General features: G+C 40.1%; 1 protein-coding gene across 2 annotated transcripts; it reads right to left on the bottom strand.

Annotated features, from left to right (window-relative positions):
• Nucleotides 1–2,104: 2,104 nt before the first annotated feature.
• afap1l1b (actin filament associated protein 1-like 1b) lies at nucleotides 2,105–20,006 on the bottom strand. Of its 2 annotated transcripts, XM_039618890.1 has the most exons (19): nucleotides 19,831–20,006; nucleotides 12,397–12,525; nucleotides 10,753–10,833; nucleotides 10,540–10,625; nucleotides 10,344–10,455; nucleotides 10,141–10,230; nucleotides 9,810–10,021; nucleotides 9,394–9,573; nucleotides 9,211–9,303; nucleotides 8,527–8,629; nucleotides 6,723–6,878; nucleotides 5,763–5,977; nucleotides 5,406–5,551; nucleotides 5,211–5,289; nucleotides 4,665–4,773; nucleotides 4,401–4,568; nucleotides 4,141–4,307; nucleotides 3,003–3,128; nucleotides 2,105–2,926 (listed from the first exon to the last, which is right to left on the bottom strand). In XM_039618890.1, exons 1-19 carry the CDS (start codon nucleotides 19,850–19,852, stop codon nucleotides 2,900–2,902), a joined length of 2,301 nt encoding a protein of 766 aa, XP_039474824.1. In that variant the 5' UTR covers nucleotides 19,853–20,006; the 3' UTR covers nucleotides 2,105–2,899. The 2 variants fall into 2 exon arrangements, with proteins under 2 accessions (XP_039474824.1, XP_039474825.1); XM_039618891.1 differs by lacking the exon at nucleotides 3,003–3,128.
• Nucleotides 20,007–20,350: the final 344 nt, after the last annotated feature.

Raw genomic sequence — 20,350 nt, 5'->3', positions numbered from 1 at the left:
AAATTTGCACATGTTTATTATGTTTAATTCCAGATGTTGCAGTCATGATGAATTAAGCATGGCTCTTCATGTTTTTGCTTGGTATTATAAAGTGGTGACCTGCTCCTTCATTAACACTGTTAAATGCTAAATGATGAATAATGGTGTAAAATTGACTGTACTCATTTATGGAAAGGAGTGGCAATGCTAAATACTTACAGAAGAAGCACAACATATTTAATTTTGACATATGAATAAAGGGAAATGACTCTCAATAAAGTAAAATATGTATTTTAAATTGTCTTTACTTTGTAGTGATTTAGAATGGTAATACAGTCATGGTATAAAAAAAAGTGCAGCCTCTTTTCAATTCTAATGTTTTGCATATCAAATAATAAAAATCATCTGGTCCTTGGCAGGTCTTACAAATATACAAAACAGTGTGTCATTATTTATTTAACAAAGATTAAGCCAAAACAAAAGCAATGTGTGAAAGCTAACACCTTTACTGGTTCCACAGGGATTAAAATGGTAAGTAGCAGCCAGATGCTGCTAATCAAAGACACTTGATTGATACTGATAACCAACCAAGTGTGAGAACATCTATAAAAGCAGACGTTTTGGCAGTTTGCTGGTCTGGAGCGTTCACACGACGCCAATGAAGAACGACATCAGCACTGATTGTAGAAAAGCAATTGTTGCCACCAATCAGTTTGGAAGGGCAAATTGGAAAATCTGCCAAAGCGAAAACAACTGAGACAGTGGCCAATGTTCCCAGGAGTGGACTACCCAGCAAATAAATACAATTAGAAAAAGGCTGAATAAGTTTATTCTTTTTTTTTTGAAGGGTTTTTAGGAGAAAGCCTCTTCTCTTTAAAACCAACATAGTAGCACGTCTTAGGTTTGCAAAGCTGCCTCTGAACAAACCACAAGACTTCTGGAACAATGTTGTTTGGGCATATGGACAAAAACCAACCACAGAATATCAGCACAAACTCCTTGTACTGACTGCCAAGCACAGTGAACTCAACCCGACTGCTACCCTCAAACAACTGAAACAATGCTGTAAAGAAAAGCGGGCAAAAATTCTCCCACAATTATGTGAGAGACTGATGAAGTCATACAAATGATTATTTCAAGGTACTTCAAATTATAGCTGATAAAAGTGGTTCTACTAGCTTAAGAATCATGGGCGTGCTTAAATAAATAATGATAGTGTATTATGCATTGCTTTTCTTCATCTGAGGTGGTATTAGCTTAATCTTAAGAACTGGTGAAGACCAGATCAATATATTTAATTATGCCCTGATCAAATGATGTAAAACAAAGAATCGGCAGAGGGTGTACTCTCTTTTTACCGTGACTGTATGTTTGATATCAAATCACTTTATCTGAAGGCTCACAAAGAAGCCATGCTTGTTATTCAGACATTTGGAGTTTAACAGAGCATGTGAATGATGATGATCGAAAACCGCATGGTGCTGCACTGAACATATGCATAAAACACTTAAGTTAATCACTGTAGGATCCAAACAGGGTTCTGGATAAAGTGAATTTGTGTTTTTCATGCATGAAAACGTTTTTTATAAGTAGCAGACGAAGAGAAAAATTATAACGCTGTTTTATTCACACTCACCTAACGTTCTACTCCAACCCATAAGCCTTTAAACACTTTCTCACTGTCTCACACTCAGTGAGGTCAGCTACAGTATTGGGTCCCGTAAATTGTCCATGGAGGCCTCAACAACATGCAAGCTGGAGGAGCTGGGCATTGAACCACTGCCCTCTCACATAGTAGCTTTGACTGTAGTTATCTTCACATTAAGGAGCTCCTTGTGCTCTTATAAGAGAGGAAAAAACCCTAAGTATTGACTTATTTTAATGTTGAAGTTAATTATGCTAACTTCAACATTAGCCTTTGGAAGCAAAACAAGAACATTAAAAAAAAGTGGTATTTTATTTGACCACTAGATGGTGCTTCTATTTCAGAGCTCTGTTGCTATTATTGGTAACTCATCTTGGGGGTGGATGGGAGGCAGCATAATCCCGAAATAAAAGAAACTCTGGTAAAGAATCTTAAAAGTCTAAAGAAATGACTAAAAATGAACAGTCCCAAACACAAATATTCTTTATAAAATTATTTACTCCAACATTTGCGTGTGTTTGTTTCTCAGTGAAGGGCAGGTAAAGCAGACACAGGCATTTATCTTCAAACGATTCAGCTGAGAGGGGCTGAGGACACATTTATGCAATCACAAAATACAACAAGATAAAGTGCAAAAGTCAAATGTGAAAAATAAGAGTCATATAAAGGTTAAAACCAATTGTTTCACATTGCAACAACAAACATTTATTCATTGCTTTTAGGAACAGTGTCTACTCGATATTTTTTATTAAATGTATAAATACACAATTAAGATATGAGATGCTGTACTTCTCTTACTAATAATGATAATTTAAGATTATAACTAAAGAATTTTATTTAACCGGGTTTTTCATTTTTCATTTCCAAGTATCAAGTATAAAAATAATACAAACCAGTGGGTGTAGCTAAAACGTCTTGCCTGTAACTCTGAACTCACAGTGTTGAAGAACTACACTCTCCCTTTGCTACGCTTTCCTTTTTTTTTTAACTTTCTGCAGCCCTGTGCAAATGTAAACACGCATGCAAACTCACACCAACACGTACACATCACGTTCATAGTGATCCACATTAACACGGTACTGATGTATCAGCAGAGCATGTCGTATTTACAGTAGCTGGTGCAGCATCACGCTGCCTGTACTTTTCCTTTAGATGAAATGAGAGCGCAATGCCTCCGAGTCCATCCTTTCTCTCTTCAGTGCCAGTTTTCTTGCTCTTCTTGCGTTTTCCTTTCAAACGTCCTCGTGTCCATCTGTCGATCTGTTTATGATCACTCTATGTCCCCTTCTTTGACTCCCACTCCTGGAAACCATAAAACGGGAGCATGTGAGTCAAACAGTTTTTGGTCCTCGCACACACAAACACACGCACACTCTACCTTTGCCTTCTGCATCACATTCCCCTTGGAGGAGGCGTAAAGAGACGGAGGCCGCTTTCGAAGCTCAGATGCCGCGTTGACAGGCACAGTCTCCATGTAAACCTTTTCAACCTTACTGCCCTGCGCCTACGCATGAACACACAGGCAACCCCCCCCCAAAAAACCACTTATTTGAGTCCAGTGATGTTACTTTAAAAACAACACAAGAAGACCAAAAGTTCTTCCAGTGAAAAGCAGATGGATTACAAGCAAACAAGAACACAGAAAGAGTGAAACACCAAACCCAACACATAAACTCATTATAAATGGCTAAAATGAGAATCATATGTTAACAAACAAACATATAAATCATAATAAAATAAAAGTCAAATAAATAAGGACCATATGGTAACCATCCACAGGTAAACAAAGGGCCTCAGATGAATAAGTGTAAATCCTTCAAAACAGTATAGTTTACTGTGGACACCTATTTAATTAATCTGTGTTTAGACGGGCATGTAAATTTATTTTAAATATGTGTATTTGTTTCTCTTTCTACTATTAAAAATAAAATTGTCATTAGTGTAAGTGTAGTTGCCATAACAACTATAAAGGTGACAACAGTAACGAAAATATGAATGGTCATGTACAGGTTGTTTAAGTGCTAACAAAATTAAGTAAATAAAAAACAGCATCCACTTATAGGAGAGCAGTGTGCATTTAAAATAATATGTATGAAGGTACGGTACTGAGATTTGGCAATCAAATAAATGACTGGTCTGATAACAGACACTGCACACTGATTAATAGGATTTGTCTTAATACAGTCCCAGCTGTCCATATGCTTCAAAGAAATCCCTCAGCTCATGTTCTGGACAAAAATCAACCGTAAATCTTCACTGAAGCTCATATGAACTTTTAGCAGTCTTTGATATTGATGTATTTTTAGTACCATCTTTTTACCTCCATCCTAAACAAAATACTGTCATTCAGGACTGCATTTAAACGTATTCCTGGCCTCTTGGTGATCTCTCTGTAGTCATTAAGGCATGAAGAACTCTTATAAGAGCGTTTGTATATATTTTAAAGTACATTCATTAAGAGTTTTCTAAGGAGAGTTTGAGTTCCAGCTGTAAACAGATGTGTGTTTGCTACCTACCTTGACGTTGATCTTGGTGTCAGTAGGTGGACCCAGTGCCCCTCTAGCCAGTGACTTCTTCAGGTTTTCTTTGACCTCTGTCAGTCTCAGCTCCAGCTCCACCCGTTCCTCCTCCTTCTGTTTGCACAGCGTTTCCAGCTCAGCTAACTGCTTTTCCACGCTATTACCTGAACACACACACACCCACACACACACTCATAATTAGGACCGCTATGAAGCCTACGACTGAACAAGTGCTGTGTGTGTGATTCGTCTCTGACCTGTGCCGCTCTTCCCCTCCTCCTTCAACTGCCTTTTCTCCTTGCGTAGGGAAATCAGTGCACTTCTGAGGTCCTCCTTCTGCTTCTCCAGCTCCTCTTTCTCTCTCAGGTACCGCCTGGCATCCTCCTCTGCCCGCGTCTTCCCATACCGCCCATACTGATTCACATCTATGATGTGAAAAAGAAGGAAATGAAGGCCACATTTGAACCAAAATCACTTTCATGGAAACAGTCTAATGAATTATGAAATTAACCGAAACTCACTGGAGGCATGTCTCTTAATGGCAGCCTGTTGTTCAGTTTTCTCAGAGTCCCTGCTGGAGAACGAAGCGTGACGTCTCACCTGGCCTCCTCTGCTCTCCACATCCACTTCCTGCAACAGAATAATTTAATTAATTCTAATTAACAAAATGTAATAGGGGAACTTTAAGGAAAAGGAAGGAAAATACAATAAATACTATATGTTTGTATGACTGATACATATAAGCTTTTTAAAGATCGGATTTTTTTTTTTAAATTAAAACATATTTTGTTAATCTACTATCCAAAACCGTATTAGTAGTTTCACTGGGGCTCCAGTGAAGCTCAACAAAGAATGGTATTAAAATCCTAAGTTATAAAAAAAATGGTGTTTGCATTCTGAAAATCTGCAATAAATTTCAATGAATGAATGTAAGAGAGAGGAGAGGATCAGTGAGGAGAGAAAGAGAGTAGAAGCAGATTTAAACATCTCTGTGTCTGCTGTGTTCAATATAAAGGTTTTTGTATCTCATCACTGCTTAGAATTAAAGAAAAATAAAGTTTCCTCACCGCAACACTTTCATAGACCTCATCGTAAGTTCTGGAGTCTATTGAAGCACTGCTGGAGGAGTTAGCAGTTGTAGCCCACCTGGGAGGAAAAGAAGAGGAAGATATATAAATACAAAAATGAGTATTTCAGAATAAAAGCTGTAATAAAAGACTGCTGGGTAAACATATGCACAAAAACGCATACTGTTGACTCACAAGAAGGAGTGTCTGGCAGCATGCCGTATGTCAGTAAGTGTGTCCACATCGATGTAATCATAGTGCAACTCTTCAGGGAGAGTGCTGCTGCCGGTCTCTGCAAACAAAACTCCAAGCCAGCGGCCAAGATCCTCAGAGCAGCTGGCCTGAACGACACACAAGCACAAACAGACACACGGACATTTTTTTTTTAGTCCATGAGCAGAAAAATGTAAGGCGTGGCATGCCTGTGCACACATTGATGATCCCTCTCAGCTATATCAACACTGATGTAACCAAGTGGCACAAATAAAATCAGTCTGTATATACATTAAATCTCCTGTGCTGGATAAAATGGTTCAAGATCTCTTGCTTCACCTCCAGAGCTGCCAGCTCGTTGCCTCCCTGTAGGATGCGGAAAGAGAACGGATGTTTAGGTCCAAGCCCGCCTGGCACCACCTCTGCCCCCTTGAGTGGCACCACAATGATTGGGGGTCGCTGGTCCCCGGGGTCCTTCTGCAGGTACAAACTTCCACCCCGGAGCACGCACCATCGCTCCCTCCAAGAGCCGCTCAGACACACGCTCAGATATCCTGATGAGTGTGTTAAAAAGAACGTGAACTGCAGGCATATTTACAGTGTCTTAACATGGCAGACTTAACTCAGTCTAAAAGAATCAAAATCAACGTTTTTAAGTGATACATTAAACTTAAATTTTTGTTTCCACTGATTCCTGAAAAAATTCAGAGTAATAATATATTCAATCCAGATCAATACGTTTAGGTTGCTTCATTCATTGTCATATACTGTATCCAACACTGTTAGATGTGAAGTTCGGTTTCTGGATCTAAATTAGATGTTATTGTCATGAAATTAATATGATATGATGTTTTCATAAGGTGTTATATTTGCATGAATGCTAAAAATTTGTCATTTTCGCTTGCTCTTAGGTGTTGACTAGGCAAAATGATGATGTCATAACATCTGATATTGAATAAAAACTTCAGGGACTCAATATCTACTTGTGCCCATTACAGCACATTATAATTGTTTAGCTCCTGATCATGGAGGAGGAATTTGTGGACAAATATTTGGTGTATTATAGGAAGAATATGTACAATACCCTTTACATCTCTACAGTTATACGTTTTTTCCCAAAAGGCATTTTTATTCTGTTCTGAATTGTGCATCATCAGCATTAATTTGTCCTTTAACACTCTTTGACACTGATGTCAAATTACAAATGCTAATAGAAAACAATCTAAACATCAATCAGCCACTTATGATGATTCTCTAACTAACCAGCCATTCAACAAAGTATTCATCAGGTCTTCTCACCAGAGCGGGGGTTGTCGTGCTGGCCAGAAGACAAAGGAGGCTCTCCTGGTAAAGGAGGTTTCCGCTTGGAAAAGGTGATGATCCGATTGATTTTCCTCCCAGCTGCTCGGCTCATCGACCCGGTCAGCTCTGAAAATGCTCCACGCTTCCCCCTGTCTGAAGTCAAACACATCCTGAAGTTGAACTTTATAACATCCAGCCAGTAAAAAAGACAATGTTGCCTCATCATTATAGTATCATGCTGTTTTTGAAATAAAAAAATTACTTATTTTTTCTAAAGTTTTACATTTTATCAGTTACAATGTAACAAAAACTTGATGAAAACTGGAATAAAGTAAAAGGTCTGAATTCTGGGAAAAATACATTTTTGAAAAAGACCCTGTACCCAAACAGGACTCATGAAGCTTTTGAAGAAATAATATCTTGTTATTTCAGAGATGGCTTGTATTTATTCAACCAGACCCCTACAGCCAGTTTGCAAGTTCACTCTGAATGTACCAGGTGCTGCAGTGCACTGTTCACACTACTTCCTGATGATGTCAGTGGGAGACAATCGCAGGAAGAGGACAGGAAGGATGTCATATCTGCTCGAGCCTCACTTCCTGTTTCTCCCTCTCTCTCATGTCTCTTTAGGATCAGAGTTCCTTCGTCCGTAAACAGATTTGAAACAACTGTTTCCCAACTTCACTGTGTTTGACCTATTTTCTGACCCAACACCAAGGATCTCCCTGGATCTCCCTTCCTGATTTTGTAGATAGAAAAACAAAAATATTCTGTGTGTGTGTGTGTGTGTTTGATTATTGTGTGTTTGCTTTTGTAGCCTTGTGGGGACCTGAGTTCCAGACCCTGAAAGTGGGGACTCTTAGAAACTGAGGACCCATTTGAAGAATTTTAAGGTCTAGGCTAAGTTAGGAGTTTTTCAACAACAACTTGTAGCCATCACTGTAGGTTTTTATCAACAACACCAGGAAGTCAACACCAAGAACCCTTATTTAAATATTTATGGTTTAAAAAGATACGTCAAACACTATTCACGCAAAACCCATCAACAACCATTAAATTTTGTAACAGACATACAGTTATCATTTACTACAGAGAAGTTGCATCATAGTCATTTATATTTCTTTTAAACTGTAACTATGTTTGTTTCTCTATGTTAAAGATGTAGAATAACGGAGGAAAAAATCATCTCCCTGCCAGTTATTAGTTTACCTTTTTTTAATTCACTACAAAGTATCAATGAATGAGTCAGAATAGTATTACTCATACAGTGTTCCTCTCTTTTCATAAAAAAAGGTAACATAAAATGAGCTTATGGGAAGCTAGAAGAGCAATGCAGTATATGATGTGTGTTACAAATATACTGAAATGAATCCTTTACCTCCTAATCTAACAACACTTGAGAGGAAGGTGTTATGCCTCTCCCCACAGATCAACAGTGTGCTGCATTTGCGAAACTGTGCCTAAATACCCTTTAACAACCATCTATCTAAATGTTTGTTTTCACTGTGAAATATGCCAACGAGACCAGAAAGATGCTTTGCTGTGATTTTAAAGAGCGTGTAAAGTGTAAATCATGCTGAACTGTCCCAATATATCTGTGGTAACACTGAGAAATTACCCACAGACACTAATCTAACGTTAAATCTCACTATAACCACCGATTTAACCTGCAATAACATGTCTTGTGCTATAATTACTGAGAGTGTACACACAAGAAGCTTATTTCAATGAAGCAACCACAATAAAAAAGAGTCGGTTGCAACAAAAACATCTCAAAAACTGCTGGTGAAGGTTCACGTACTGAGTGAGTCAGTAGTGTCTCGTCCTGACCCGTGTGCAGTGGCCTGACTGTCTGCTGTTGGCCCGCTGTCTGAGTCTGAAGCCTGTCTGTCAGACTGTAGCACCTGGCAACAAAAGGAACAAAACACTTTTACTTCTCTCTTTTATAACATTTGAAGAGAGGAGACAAGAAATAGCACAAATTGGCACATTTGACTTTCCGTTTTATAACAAAACATTTAAATTGTGCAAAACCATGTTAAAAATAAAAATAAATAAAAATTAATGTATCCTCTGGGAGTATGACTATTTCTTTCTGCCAACGTGGGGTGTAACTGCCATGTCAGCATGCATTCAGTTTGTTCAGGACTTGAAGCTCTTTGAAACCAAGGCAACTCAGCAACCGCAATAATCACCTCACTCACTGCTTGTAAACTAGAAGCCAAAGGAATAGTTGTGTCATGCGTGGGCTGAAAGAGGGTGATGTCAGCGACACTGAAATGTTAAAACTGGGGTATATATTCAGTATGCCACAAATTACATTTGTCATAGTAAGACACAGTAAGAGCACAGCGTTAGACCGGCATTGGGGCTCCTCATTAAGACTGTTTTATGGGAAATTTTGGTCTTTGTGGCAAGACGACAAAGAGAACACTGCGGACAAACAGTCTGACATTCAAGGACATACGCAGATAAGCACACTCACCTTGTCGAGCTCCAGCTTCCTCTGTATAATTGGAGAAGTTGATCCATCCAGCCCCTCAGTGTTGCTACACTGGCTGCCAACATCGTGGACCACCTGGACAGAGAAAAAGAAAACATTCATTTACAGCCTTGTGTCTGCTCGTGTGTCTCAGCACCATGCCCCTAATGAGGTGAAAAAAGGTACCTTGAGCCATCGCTGGGCCTGTTCTTTACTCTGGACTGCCAAGACTAGCGCTTCACCCCCAGGTAACGAGAAGCGCAACTCGTGTCGCTTTTTCCGGCCTTCCTTGGGGACATAGATGACGTTGCAAAGATTCAGTGGGAGCTCTGTGTTGGGAGAGCTCTCTTTGATGCTTTTAAAACACTGTGAAGGAAGAAGTCAAGAACATGCATTATTTGAGTAAAAGATAATCTATGTAAGCCTAGCCTCTTACTGTTATAAGCTGGAAAATAACTGTAAACTGTGGCTTACAAATAAGTATGTTCAACCGTCTGATTCACCATAAATAAATAAGGATTTACCTTGAATAACAACAGAAAAAGACAATTCTTTGATTTGAATGATAAAATAAACATTAATAAACAGCAGCATCTATTTACCTGCAGTTTACTGTCTCGGACAACAACAAGCTGCTTAGCCCACTGGCCAAAGCGTTTCTTTCGCAGTAGGAAGGCACAGATGCGGCAGTCTCGAACCGGCCCATCTGGGCTTTCCTCGGCTGTCCATCTCTGAGGCTGGTCTCGGCCCTTTGCTTCCTCTTCCTCTTCTTCGTAAGACTCGTAGGAACTACTCAGAGCATCTGAGTCATTGTCTGAGTACCAAAGCAATTATTGTTTTACAAAAGATCCACAAAACAAATTGTGATTCACAAAATCCTAGCTCTACTACTAGACATAAACTAGCATCAATAGGGGTCAGATTAAGACTCACAGGAGCTTTTGGGAGGCCCATTCATTCTGGTGGTGGGGTAGTTATTGTCAGCATCTTCATAATAGGCGTCCTCCACAGAGTTCCTGGATGCTACAGATGAACAGATAGAGTATGTGAGAAAGCAGAACCACAGGTACTGATCCGATTACCATTATATATGAATGCGCACACACATGTGCGTTTGTATATGCATGTGTTCATACTGGTGGTAAAGTACTGAGGAGTAGATCCGGGATCTAGAGGAACAGCCTCTTCATAGTAGTCATCAGGAAGGGGTGTAGTTGGCAGAGGAGGAGGAGGCGTGTCAGTTGGGGTCTGAAAACCAAAGGTAGCTGTTGAACCAGAACTGGGGGTAAAAGGAAGGCTGATGTAGGTAAGTAGTTTCTGTGAATGACTTACAGATTTATTGGGATGAGTCTTCTCCTCTTCATCCTTGTGCTCTTTCTGCTCCACTGGAGATGCACTGAGCATGTGCAAATCACAGCCTGATAGGATTAATCATGATTAACTTTATAATTTTTTATAAACTGAGGTATAATGATTGTAAATACATACACAAAGGATTTTTTTTGTAACTGAACTGAACCGAAGGTATTTTGAAGGTCTACTAACCAAAATCCTCAAACAGAGACTCTACAAAGCTCGTGCCATTGCCATAGAGACAGCTGTTCATGTAGACATCAGAGCCGTTCACTGTGGAAAAGACAAATTATGGATTAAAAACAGGATCAGAGTTAGGGTTAACATAGCCTATAGCTTTTAGGTCAGGATTATGAAGGGCTATAGAGACTGAATAAAAAGACAGTGTCACGAAGTATAAATAGTATTTCATCTGCAATAAAAATTAGATCTATGATGACCTATGTACAGGGAGTACAGAACTGAGATTGAAAATCTTTGTACAGCAAGAACAAAGAAAATGTGTGTGAAAGGTCACAGAAAGATTTGACAGAAAAAAACAGATAAAATGATGCGAAATACACAGCAACTCTTTAAAAAAGATGAGTATGGACACGCCAGGCTGGGTCCAGTCTAATATTTGTGTTCTGAAACCATCGGGATGTTTTGCTGTTCTCATTATCCTCTTTGCATTTCATTATCCTCTTACACGGATCCTTTTATCCTCCCCGACATCCTGTATTCTTCCAGATAAAAAGGGATTTGTCTGTAAAGACCTCAGCAAGATTTCATGTCACAGAGGCTGCATTTTGTAGCACAACAACTGCTGCACTCTCTCAAGTTGAGCAGTTTCAGTCTGGTTGGCTGATGACAGTAGGGTCGCACCATTGCAAAAAGACAAAAAAGAAAGACATGCTGTAGTACTGTTGATGTGACACTTCTGACTTTTTTTTTTTTTTGGCTAAACTGCTGCCATCAAACTCAGCTGAATTCATCCTGAATAAATAAAAAAACACTTCTACATTGAATATTCTTATATATACATTGTATTCAAATAAAGTGCTGCTTTTACTATTTTTGTAATGCCAGCACACCAAATGCTGCTGTTCTATCTGACCTGCTGGTGTGCAGAAGGTGTTTCTTGGCACTAATGAGACAAGTCTGGCAATCAAACTGTTTATAATGCATGACTTTTTTCTAATGAAGCACCATTTTTAAATACTGCACTGATGTTTCTGCTAGTCATATTTCAACCTAAAATCTTTTCCCCAAAACCTAACCGAAATGCAGATGTCCAAAGGACAGAAACTTCAGTCTCTAGGTGTCCAATATTACAGTAGAACTATGCATGCTATGAGAAGCCAGTAGCACCTGACAGAAGAGCAGGAAATAAAATAAATAATAAACATAACACAAAAGGGCAGTTTTATTATTACTGGGCTCCATCTGAAAGATCAGATCTTTATTATCTTCAAGGGATAATATATTACACAGTCAGCGGAAATCACAAAACCATCAAGCAAACAGCAACATCAAAATCATAGTGAGTGACTTAAAAACAATTGGAAGTTTGAACAAATGAGTTTTTCACTTTATTGATGTAGTCTATCTGCAGCCAGACCTTAAACTGCTTAGACTATGGCTGGCTGGACCAGCCAGGACTGAGTGGACCTTCTTTGAAGTCCTAAATTTATACAAGTGGGAAAGGTCATTCAGTGCAGTTGACTGAGTAAAGAACTGTAAATTATTTCTGTGCTGTGTGAAATGTATTAACCTGTGCTGTACAAGAACTGTACATGGTAAGAAATATTGACCTGGGTTATTTACATTGCCATCCTAACATTGGAGATTCTGTACCTGACAGCTGCAGTGAGTCCAGGATGTTGCGTATGGATGCCATTTTTTCAGCGGTAGCAGGACTGACCGTCTCGTGGTCCAGCATCTTCAGCAGAGAGCCTAACTCATTTACAAGTCGTTCCATCACAACTAGAAACCACAAAAAAACAGACATCACGTAATACTCTTCTGATTTCAAGAACCACCAGGTTATTTACTTCACCAAAATTTTATTTATATAGCATCAATTCATCAAAATATTGTAATGTAAAGATCCCACAATATTAGAGAGAAAACCCCAACAATATGACGATCCCCTATGAGCAAGCACTTGGTGACAGTGGGAAGGAAAAACTTTCTTTTAACAGGAAGAAACCTGCAGCAGAACCAGGCTCAGGGATAGGCAGCCAGAATGGGGTGAGGGGAAAAAAGAAAAGGAGGGCACAGAGAAACAAGAACAAAACACACACCATGGGAGGGATAACACAAAGTGTAATGACTTACAAAGCCATATAATGAATAGGGAGTGAGAAGAGATAAGTGGAGAAGAACCACTCAGTGCATCATGGGAAGTCAGGGAGGGATCGTTCTAACCGTATGCTTTATCAAAACGGAAAGTTTTAAGTCTAATCCTAAAAGTAGAGAGGGTGTCTGTCTACTGAATACAAACTGGGAGCTGGGTCCACAGAAGAGCAGCCTGACAGCTGAAAGCTCTGCCTCCCATTCTACTTTTAGAAACTTTAATAACCACAAATAAGCCTGCAGTCTCAGAGCGAAGTGTTCTGTTTATAATCATATGGTACTGTGAGGTCTTTAAGATATGACGGGCCCTGATTATTCAAGACCTTGTGTGTGAGGCGAAGTTTAAATTCAACAGGGAGCCAATGAAGAGAAGCTAATCTGGGAGAAATATGATCTCACTTACTAATCACTGTTAGTACTCTCACTGCAGTGTTTTGAAACAACTGAAGGCTTTTTAGGGAGTTTTTAAAACAGCCTGATAATAATGAATTACAAGAGTCCAGCCACAAAGTAAAAAAGTATGAACTATTTTTTTTTAGCATCACTCTAAGAAAGGGTGTTTCCCATTGAATTTAGCACATGAAAGAAAACATTCTTACATATTTGTCTGATGTGTGTGCTTATGGATATGTCCTGGACAAAAATGACTCAAGGATGCCTCACAGTGTTACTGAAGGCCACAGTAATGCAATACACAGAAAGTATCTGGTTAGACAGCATGTTTCTAAGATTTTAAGGATAGCAGTACAATAACCAGATTTATCTGAATTCAGAAGCAGAAAACTGGAGGTCATTTAGGCCTTTATGTCTTTAGCTGCTGTAGTCAGATTTTATAGATAAATATAACAGCGTACAATCTGCATGGTAATAATGCTGTATGCAGTTTTTAGGCTATAATATTGTCTAAGGGAAGAATGTTTAAGGTAAAAGCAATAAAGTAAAATCCTGTGTGCTCAGCATGGTCATCAGATCATCACAAGGCCATACAGGCAAATATGACTAAAACTGTCAGTTCACAAGTGGCATGAAGTCAGTTTGGAACTCAGCTGTCAGCTGCTGCAACAGCTGACAGGGAAAAGATTTTTAACATCCCTTAATGTCACCCTGGTGATTTTGTCCCGCTCGGAGCAAGCCTTTTGGGCACACAGCGAGTTCTCTGTGTGTCACTACTAAGCGTTAAATCCGACTTTCCACGTTGATATTTTGTGCTTTCTTTGAAAAATTTACTTTTTTCACTCCTACATCCTGTGTGGGTCAAGCGTGTGTGTCCGTGTGTGTGTTTTGTTGACCTTGACATTGTTCCAAATGCCCTGACACACTCTCACACATCCTGCCTGCTCACAGCCGACAAAGAGGAGGAGCAGGAGGAGCGGGGGGGGGGAAGCCGGAGAAAAAAGAAGGTGAGGGGGAGGAAGCTTCCTTCCCTAAAGGAAATGGAGCCAAAGTGAAGAAGAAAATGTATAGCTTTACCACACAGGACAGGAGATGGTTACCAAACTGCTTGAAGCCCCAAGTTAGTTCATTTACTTGTTTACTTCTTCATATAAGAAGATTGAAAGGCGTATCTTAGGATTAGTCTGAACCCGAAGCAAGCAGCTTTTCTTCTGATATTGACTTTTAATTAAACACTGAATATTATCATAGACATTAGAACTGCTTCTTATAGGACTCTGATATTATCCACTGTTATTTGATGAAGTATTATTCATACACTTGAACAGGTCAAGTGCAACCAAGTCTAAAATAGTTTCATGTCACTTTGGTTTCCAGTGGGAGATTTTAATAGCCTGTGCTCTTTATGTGGCTTTTTCCACACTGGAAAGATTATAGGTTGTGGAAACATTTAGATTTTGTATTTTTTGGCATTAAAATTGTCAAATTTACAGTTCAGTTTCATTCATAATACAAAGCAGAAAGTTCATAGCTGGAAAGCTGGAAAAGCAACAGGATTTTTCAGGAATTACTTGAAAAAGCAGACTCTTTCACCTCGTGTCCCTTTTTACTATCTGATCCACTTAATTTTATGGCTTTGCTAAGAAGAACATGCTTCACAATGATTAGTCAGATCAATAAGCTTTAGTATGTTTACAATTTATTATGACATAAGTACACCTAAAAAAAATAATAAATGAATTGTCCATTCCCAGAAAAAAAGTGGAACAAGGGTTAAATAAAAATAAGATCAAAACAGTCTGTTTTCCTCTCACACAACGTGAAGACAGAGAGAGTGAGTGAAAAAACCCTCACTCTCCCACAAGCCTCTTCCGCCTCCCCCTCTCACTCGGACAATACTCTATTGTCTCCGCAAGGGCCAAAATTAGATGGCCACAATGCTCGGCAAGACCAGAGCAAACAATCGTATTGTCGGAGTCAGAGACTCCCGGAGAAAACAAAACAGGAACTAACACACAGTGTAAGAGGGGCGTGGTGCAACGCAGCTGCACGGTCTCAATCCACGGGCATGCAGGGTTGTATCTCCAGCAGCTGTGTGTGTGCGTGCGTGTGTGTTTGAGTGAGTGTACGTGCGAGTGCAGCTGTGGTTTCCTGTCTTAGCTGTCGACGGGAGCTTCTCTCCCCTCCTTCCTGATCTTGACTCTCCATTCCATTATGAACCTCACCTCACCTCCTCCTTCACTTCTTCCCACTTTCCCATTTTGTGTCCTGCTGTTTCTGTTTCTGCCCCAACATCTTCTCTCGCTGCATGCTCTCCTTCCATCTCTTGCCCATACTCTAGATTTTTCCCAAACCAACCGAATAGAAAGATTCTTATCTGATGGGTGCTCAATTTGCAGATGCATTTTGCTTTACTTGAGGAAACTTCAATTACAAAACAATCAACAAAGATCTCGAGTAATCAGACCAGTGCTCTGATCTATTTTCTGCCAGTCTCAAAGACACGCACAGTCAAGGACATCAGTGCACAGGCTCTCTCTCTCTCCCCCTCATGTCTGAGTCTATATCTTTATTTCTCTCTCCTTCTATTTCCCTCTCTCTCTCAAGGGACCTGAGGGTTCAGAAGCTGAGAATCAGCTGTTCTGCAGGATTGTGGTCTGTCTCACCCACAGAGGGATCTTTGTAATCCCCCACTGCCCCACACACCCCCACTCCACCCAGAACCACACACATGCAAGCACACACACACACACACACACACACACGGCACAAATTTCTTCTTCAAATTTTTTTTTTTTTCCACTGATAGACACAATCATTCACTTAACTAAGAGGAAGCACAAACGCTCACTGTTAATTCGTCTCTCGCTTCCTCGTCTGAGTAAACATACAGTCACAAGAGTACAAAGAGGAATGTGTTTGTTTGTGCGTCTTCACGTTCCTTTTTCTGTGTGTTTCCACAGACAGACTTCCTGATGAAGATCAGTCATGAGACTCGGGCCATGCGACTCTCATTTGGACTGATTTAGTGTGTTTGGTTGCAGCTTAGAACAAAACAACTGCTACTTACTGCTGCTGCTGCTGCTGCTTTTCTCGCCACATAATACCTATGGGCAGCAGGTCAAAACAGGAAAGACACTTTGGATCTCCTAAACTGAGGCTTTCATTCCCATCCATTACAATTCGAACACACCAATTAACATAAATCCAAGGTTACCCATCTTCACTTGCCTCTCCCATTCAAAATATCCCTCCACGTTATAATTTTAGCAACACTTCATGACTCAGAAGTACTCTATATGAATGCACTGAACTGTACTGCTTCTTGCTTCCAATGGTTCTGTTACCTGATTGACATTAATATGTGTAACAAGGGTAATTTAAGACATATACTCCATGCAAAAACCGTATGAAACTGTCCTCTTCCTGCCTCCCCCACACTCCTCAGCACTGAGGTCCCTCCAGATTGCATATTCTCTCTGCCACTCCTTTCTTTCCCTTCCTCTGAGATCCTTTTCCTTCAACTCCTCTCCCTCGCCTGTCTCCCTCTGTCCCTTCCCCAGACACCCATCCTCTTCAGACAGAGGCCAAAGTTCAAGGCTTGGCAGGCCCAGCAGCTCCCACTAAGACAAAAGTCTACTTCAGAGACACAGCATCCAGTAATTCATATTTTCGTGACAACAAAAGATGGTGTCAGTGCTTGCCTGGGGTTAGCATTCAGTTAGACACTTTAAAAAGTCCACAACAAAGATAGCAAGATACTTAAAAAGAACCAGCTGGGGGGAAACAGTAGACGAATTCTTTTCGCATTCTTTTAGTATCTTATCATTTTCTGCAGATAGCAAATGGTGTGGAAACACAGGAAACAGAGGGGCACAAACGACTTTTATAAATACTGAAATTCTTTATTTGCCCAGAGTGGAATGAAAATGGTTTGTAAAGATAACGCAGCAGCCAGAACACAGTTAGTATGAGTTAGTGTGAAGGCATGAAATCGGGAAATTAGCTAGTTGCGTTTCTTTTCTTGAACTAAGTCTGCAATAATCCTATCAAGTGCACACGATTTAAAATGACTGGACCAGACCACACTTTACTGTTATTACCTGTCATCACTGTCTTTCACAAATGCAAACACTGAGACGTACGTACACACACAGACACACGCACCCACTCAAAGGTTTTATTTTTTATTGCTTTTACAGGGAGTGACAGGGTGATGATGAGGACAAAATATCATGATTCTCTGTTTTTCCACTTGGTGGTGGGGGGAGGCTGCTATCATCACCACATCAGCTTAGCTTCCACCTACACCAGACCCACATGGGCCTCATGTATAGACCTGCTGCTCTGTTGCGTTTCTGTTACAGAAAATGTAATCACAGCTGATTTGAAGCGCAGCTAATTCTGGCTTTGAGCTGCAGACTCACTTCCACTCATGAAGGTTATATTTCTGTGTGAAACACAACTTGAAATCCAATCAAGAGGGAGTTGTGCACTTTTTGAAAATGGAGCGAGGGGGTGTGTAGCGCGCTGGAATGAATTGTAGAGGAAAAGGGATTGTAAGGCAAACATGGCAGAGGTCAAGGCTTGTGACACATATTAAACTGAGGAAAATCATATGTGCAAATGCAATAAACCACTTATAGGCAGAATGCACATAGAAATAGTGTAAAATTCAGTGAGGGGTAGGTTTACCTTTTTAAATTAAAATAGGGTTGTGAGAAAACTTTGCAGCTCTTTAATCTCTCCTTTATCCACAGCTCAGAATCTACCAATTTTTCCCAGCCACTGAAGCTCTTGCAATATTTTGCCAAATCTCCAGTATCAATTATTCACACATTTACTGTGAGAATATTTTCTCCTGCAGTGTACAGCTGCTCCAACCATTTGGCTGTGGATCTGCCGCTTGTGTCTGAGTGCTCCATGTTTTTCCCCTACAACACATTTTCAGACTGGAAAAGCAGAGGTGTAAATAAAATAACTAAAAGGGCAGCAAGCCCAACTTCTGCCAAGGCAAATGCAGCATTTTCCAGTTTTTAAGGAAAGAAAAAGAAAGTGATCCAGATGCACAACAAAGCTGAATCGGTTCTTCAATTTGTCCATGCTCTAAGTCTGCGCAACTTTTCATGAAAGTCAGCTTGGTAGTTTTTGTTTCATCCCTCGACAAACAGACAAATTTACAGATAGAAAGGGGACAATCTAAAGGAGAAATCCAAACTCTGCAGCGAGGGCGCCTGGTGACTTTGTTGGTGTTCCCTGCTTTTACAGGGAAGAGTAACATAGCTTTTATCCTACAAAGAATCACTTCTGATTTGAATGGCCTTTACTAGTTAGCAACACTCTTATCCTTAAGACACAGGTGATTAATTAATCACTTAATTAATAATAAAAAAGTGATGTGTATCATGTGCTGTAGCCTTCACAATCACCTGGTCTCAACCTGGAAGAACACCTATCTGTGATTTTAGATCAGCTTGTTAGGCACTGTGAGCACCACTATCACTAAAACACCAAATGAGTGAGAAAAGAGACCTCCATTAGAGATCCAGAGATATTTAAGATCAGTGCCATACTGTGGCATGTAGTGGCCCAACAATGTTATTTTTTTTCCTTTTATTTGTCACCTCCATAAGACAAAAAAGAATGGCTTATTTATATTTAGCTGCTTCAAAAGATGAATTATCAATAAATTCACACTAATCTTATAATAAAAAGAGATGGACTGCACGCTAAATAAAAATACAGTGAGCTGGGGCAGTTATGTGTTATAAGATGTTAAGATGAGATAAGATGAGATGAGATGAGATAAGATAAGAGTCCCAAATTCCAAGATAAGGTGCTTAGAATTTAATTCTGTAGCTGCACTGAGCTGTGCCATTTACATCCATTTACATTTCCGTTTAATGCAAACTGCCTATTTAACCAGTTACCTCTGTGACAAACGAACCCTCTTTCTTATTATCTTTCAAATTAAGCCCCTTCTTCATCACCTGGTCTCCCGTAAAGAAGCTTCCTGTTTGCAACACAGTGGCCTGAAGGGTTTTAAAACAGAGCAGCCATTCAGTTGCTGCTGCTTCCCACCAGCAGCGCTGCTTCCAACAGGGCACTTTTCTGTTGGTATCAGATTGCATCACTCTACCTGAGGATACCTCCTCCATCCACTCACACAGCGCACCACCCGGCGCGTGGCTGTATGACATCACTCCCCAGCAGTCAACCGGCAGCGAGGCGCGAGGCGCTCTCTGCTCGCTCACTCAGAGAAACTTGAGACAGATGCTGCCTCTCCATTCACGTGTGTTTAACGAGAACCCAGATGTATTAAAACCACCCATAACATTGCTTTTGTTTGGAAAACAACTGCATATCGTATCTGATACGTTTGATAATGTTTTTTAATGTAGCCAGTTGTTTCTGTTAGGGTTTATGAATGTGGCCTCGCTGTGGAGGAGCTCTTGCATTTACACTGGTGCCCACCCAACCTATGGAGGCTTTATCATAAAGTATTTACAGTTACCGTGCGATACATGGATATTTACTTACCACTCTGGCGTTTGGAGTCCATGTCTTCAGATATTCTGAAGTCTGTGCCGCCCGATTTGTTTCCAGTAATAATCCCTCAGTTGCTTCGGTTCAAAGTTCTGCTCATATGAGAGGAGTTGTACCCGCATACACAGCGGAGGTCTGTCGGCCTCTGTGCGGCCAAGTGAGTCAGAGTGGCCGCTACACTTTTTGACTAGGGGCTGCTTGTTCATCATCAAGGGTCCTGCTGGGTCCTAGTGCTGGTGGAGTTCTGTTACACGTCCACCGTGACAATATTCATCATAGCATTACAGCTTGGTAGTAACATGGCAATACCGGGGTAGTAGTTTGGTACGGAAGGCATAATACTCACACGATCATGTAATTCCTACAGTATTAACCAGAAAACAGGTTTTTATTAGCAAATATATCTGGTTGGAGGCCGGGATGCATACTCTTGGGGCCACAACTATGCACTTTCTTATTTTAAGAGATCATAAACCATAATTATTAAAGGTAGAATTATTTTTAACGTTAAGAA

Source organism: Oreochromis aureus, linkage group 10 (genome assembly GCF_013358895.1).
Source record: "Oreochromis aureus strain Israel breed Guangdong linkage group 10, ZZ_aureus, whole genome shotgun sequence".
NCBI classification, from domain to species: domain Eukaryota; kingdom Metazoa; phylum Chordata; class Actinopteri; order Cichliformes; family Cichlidae; genus Oreochromis; species Oreochromis aureus.
The sequence above is the reverse complement of the archived record's forward strand: the minus strand, read 5'-3'. Positions and strand labels throughout refer to the sequence as shown.

Bases quoted from the DNA above. Each gene is read 5' to 3' on its own strand.
- afap1l1b (XM_039618890.1), bottom strand. From the start codon at position 19,852: ATGGACTCCAAACGCCAGAGTG. The intron at 12,526-19,830 runs GTAAGTAAATAT...TGTGGTTTCTAG, and splicing joins GGACTCCAAACGCCAGAGTG to TTGTGATGGAACGACTTGTA. The intron at 10,022-10,140 runs GTGAGTCTTAAT...TTTGGTACTCAG, and splicing joins TGGGCCTCCCAAAAGCTCCT to ACAATGACTCAGATGCTCTG.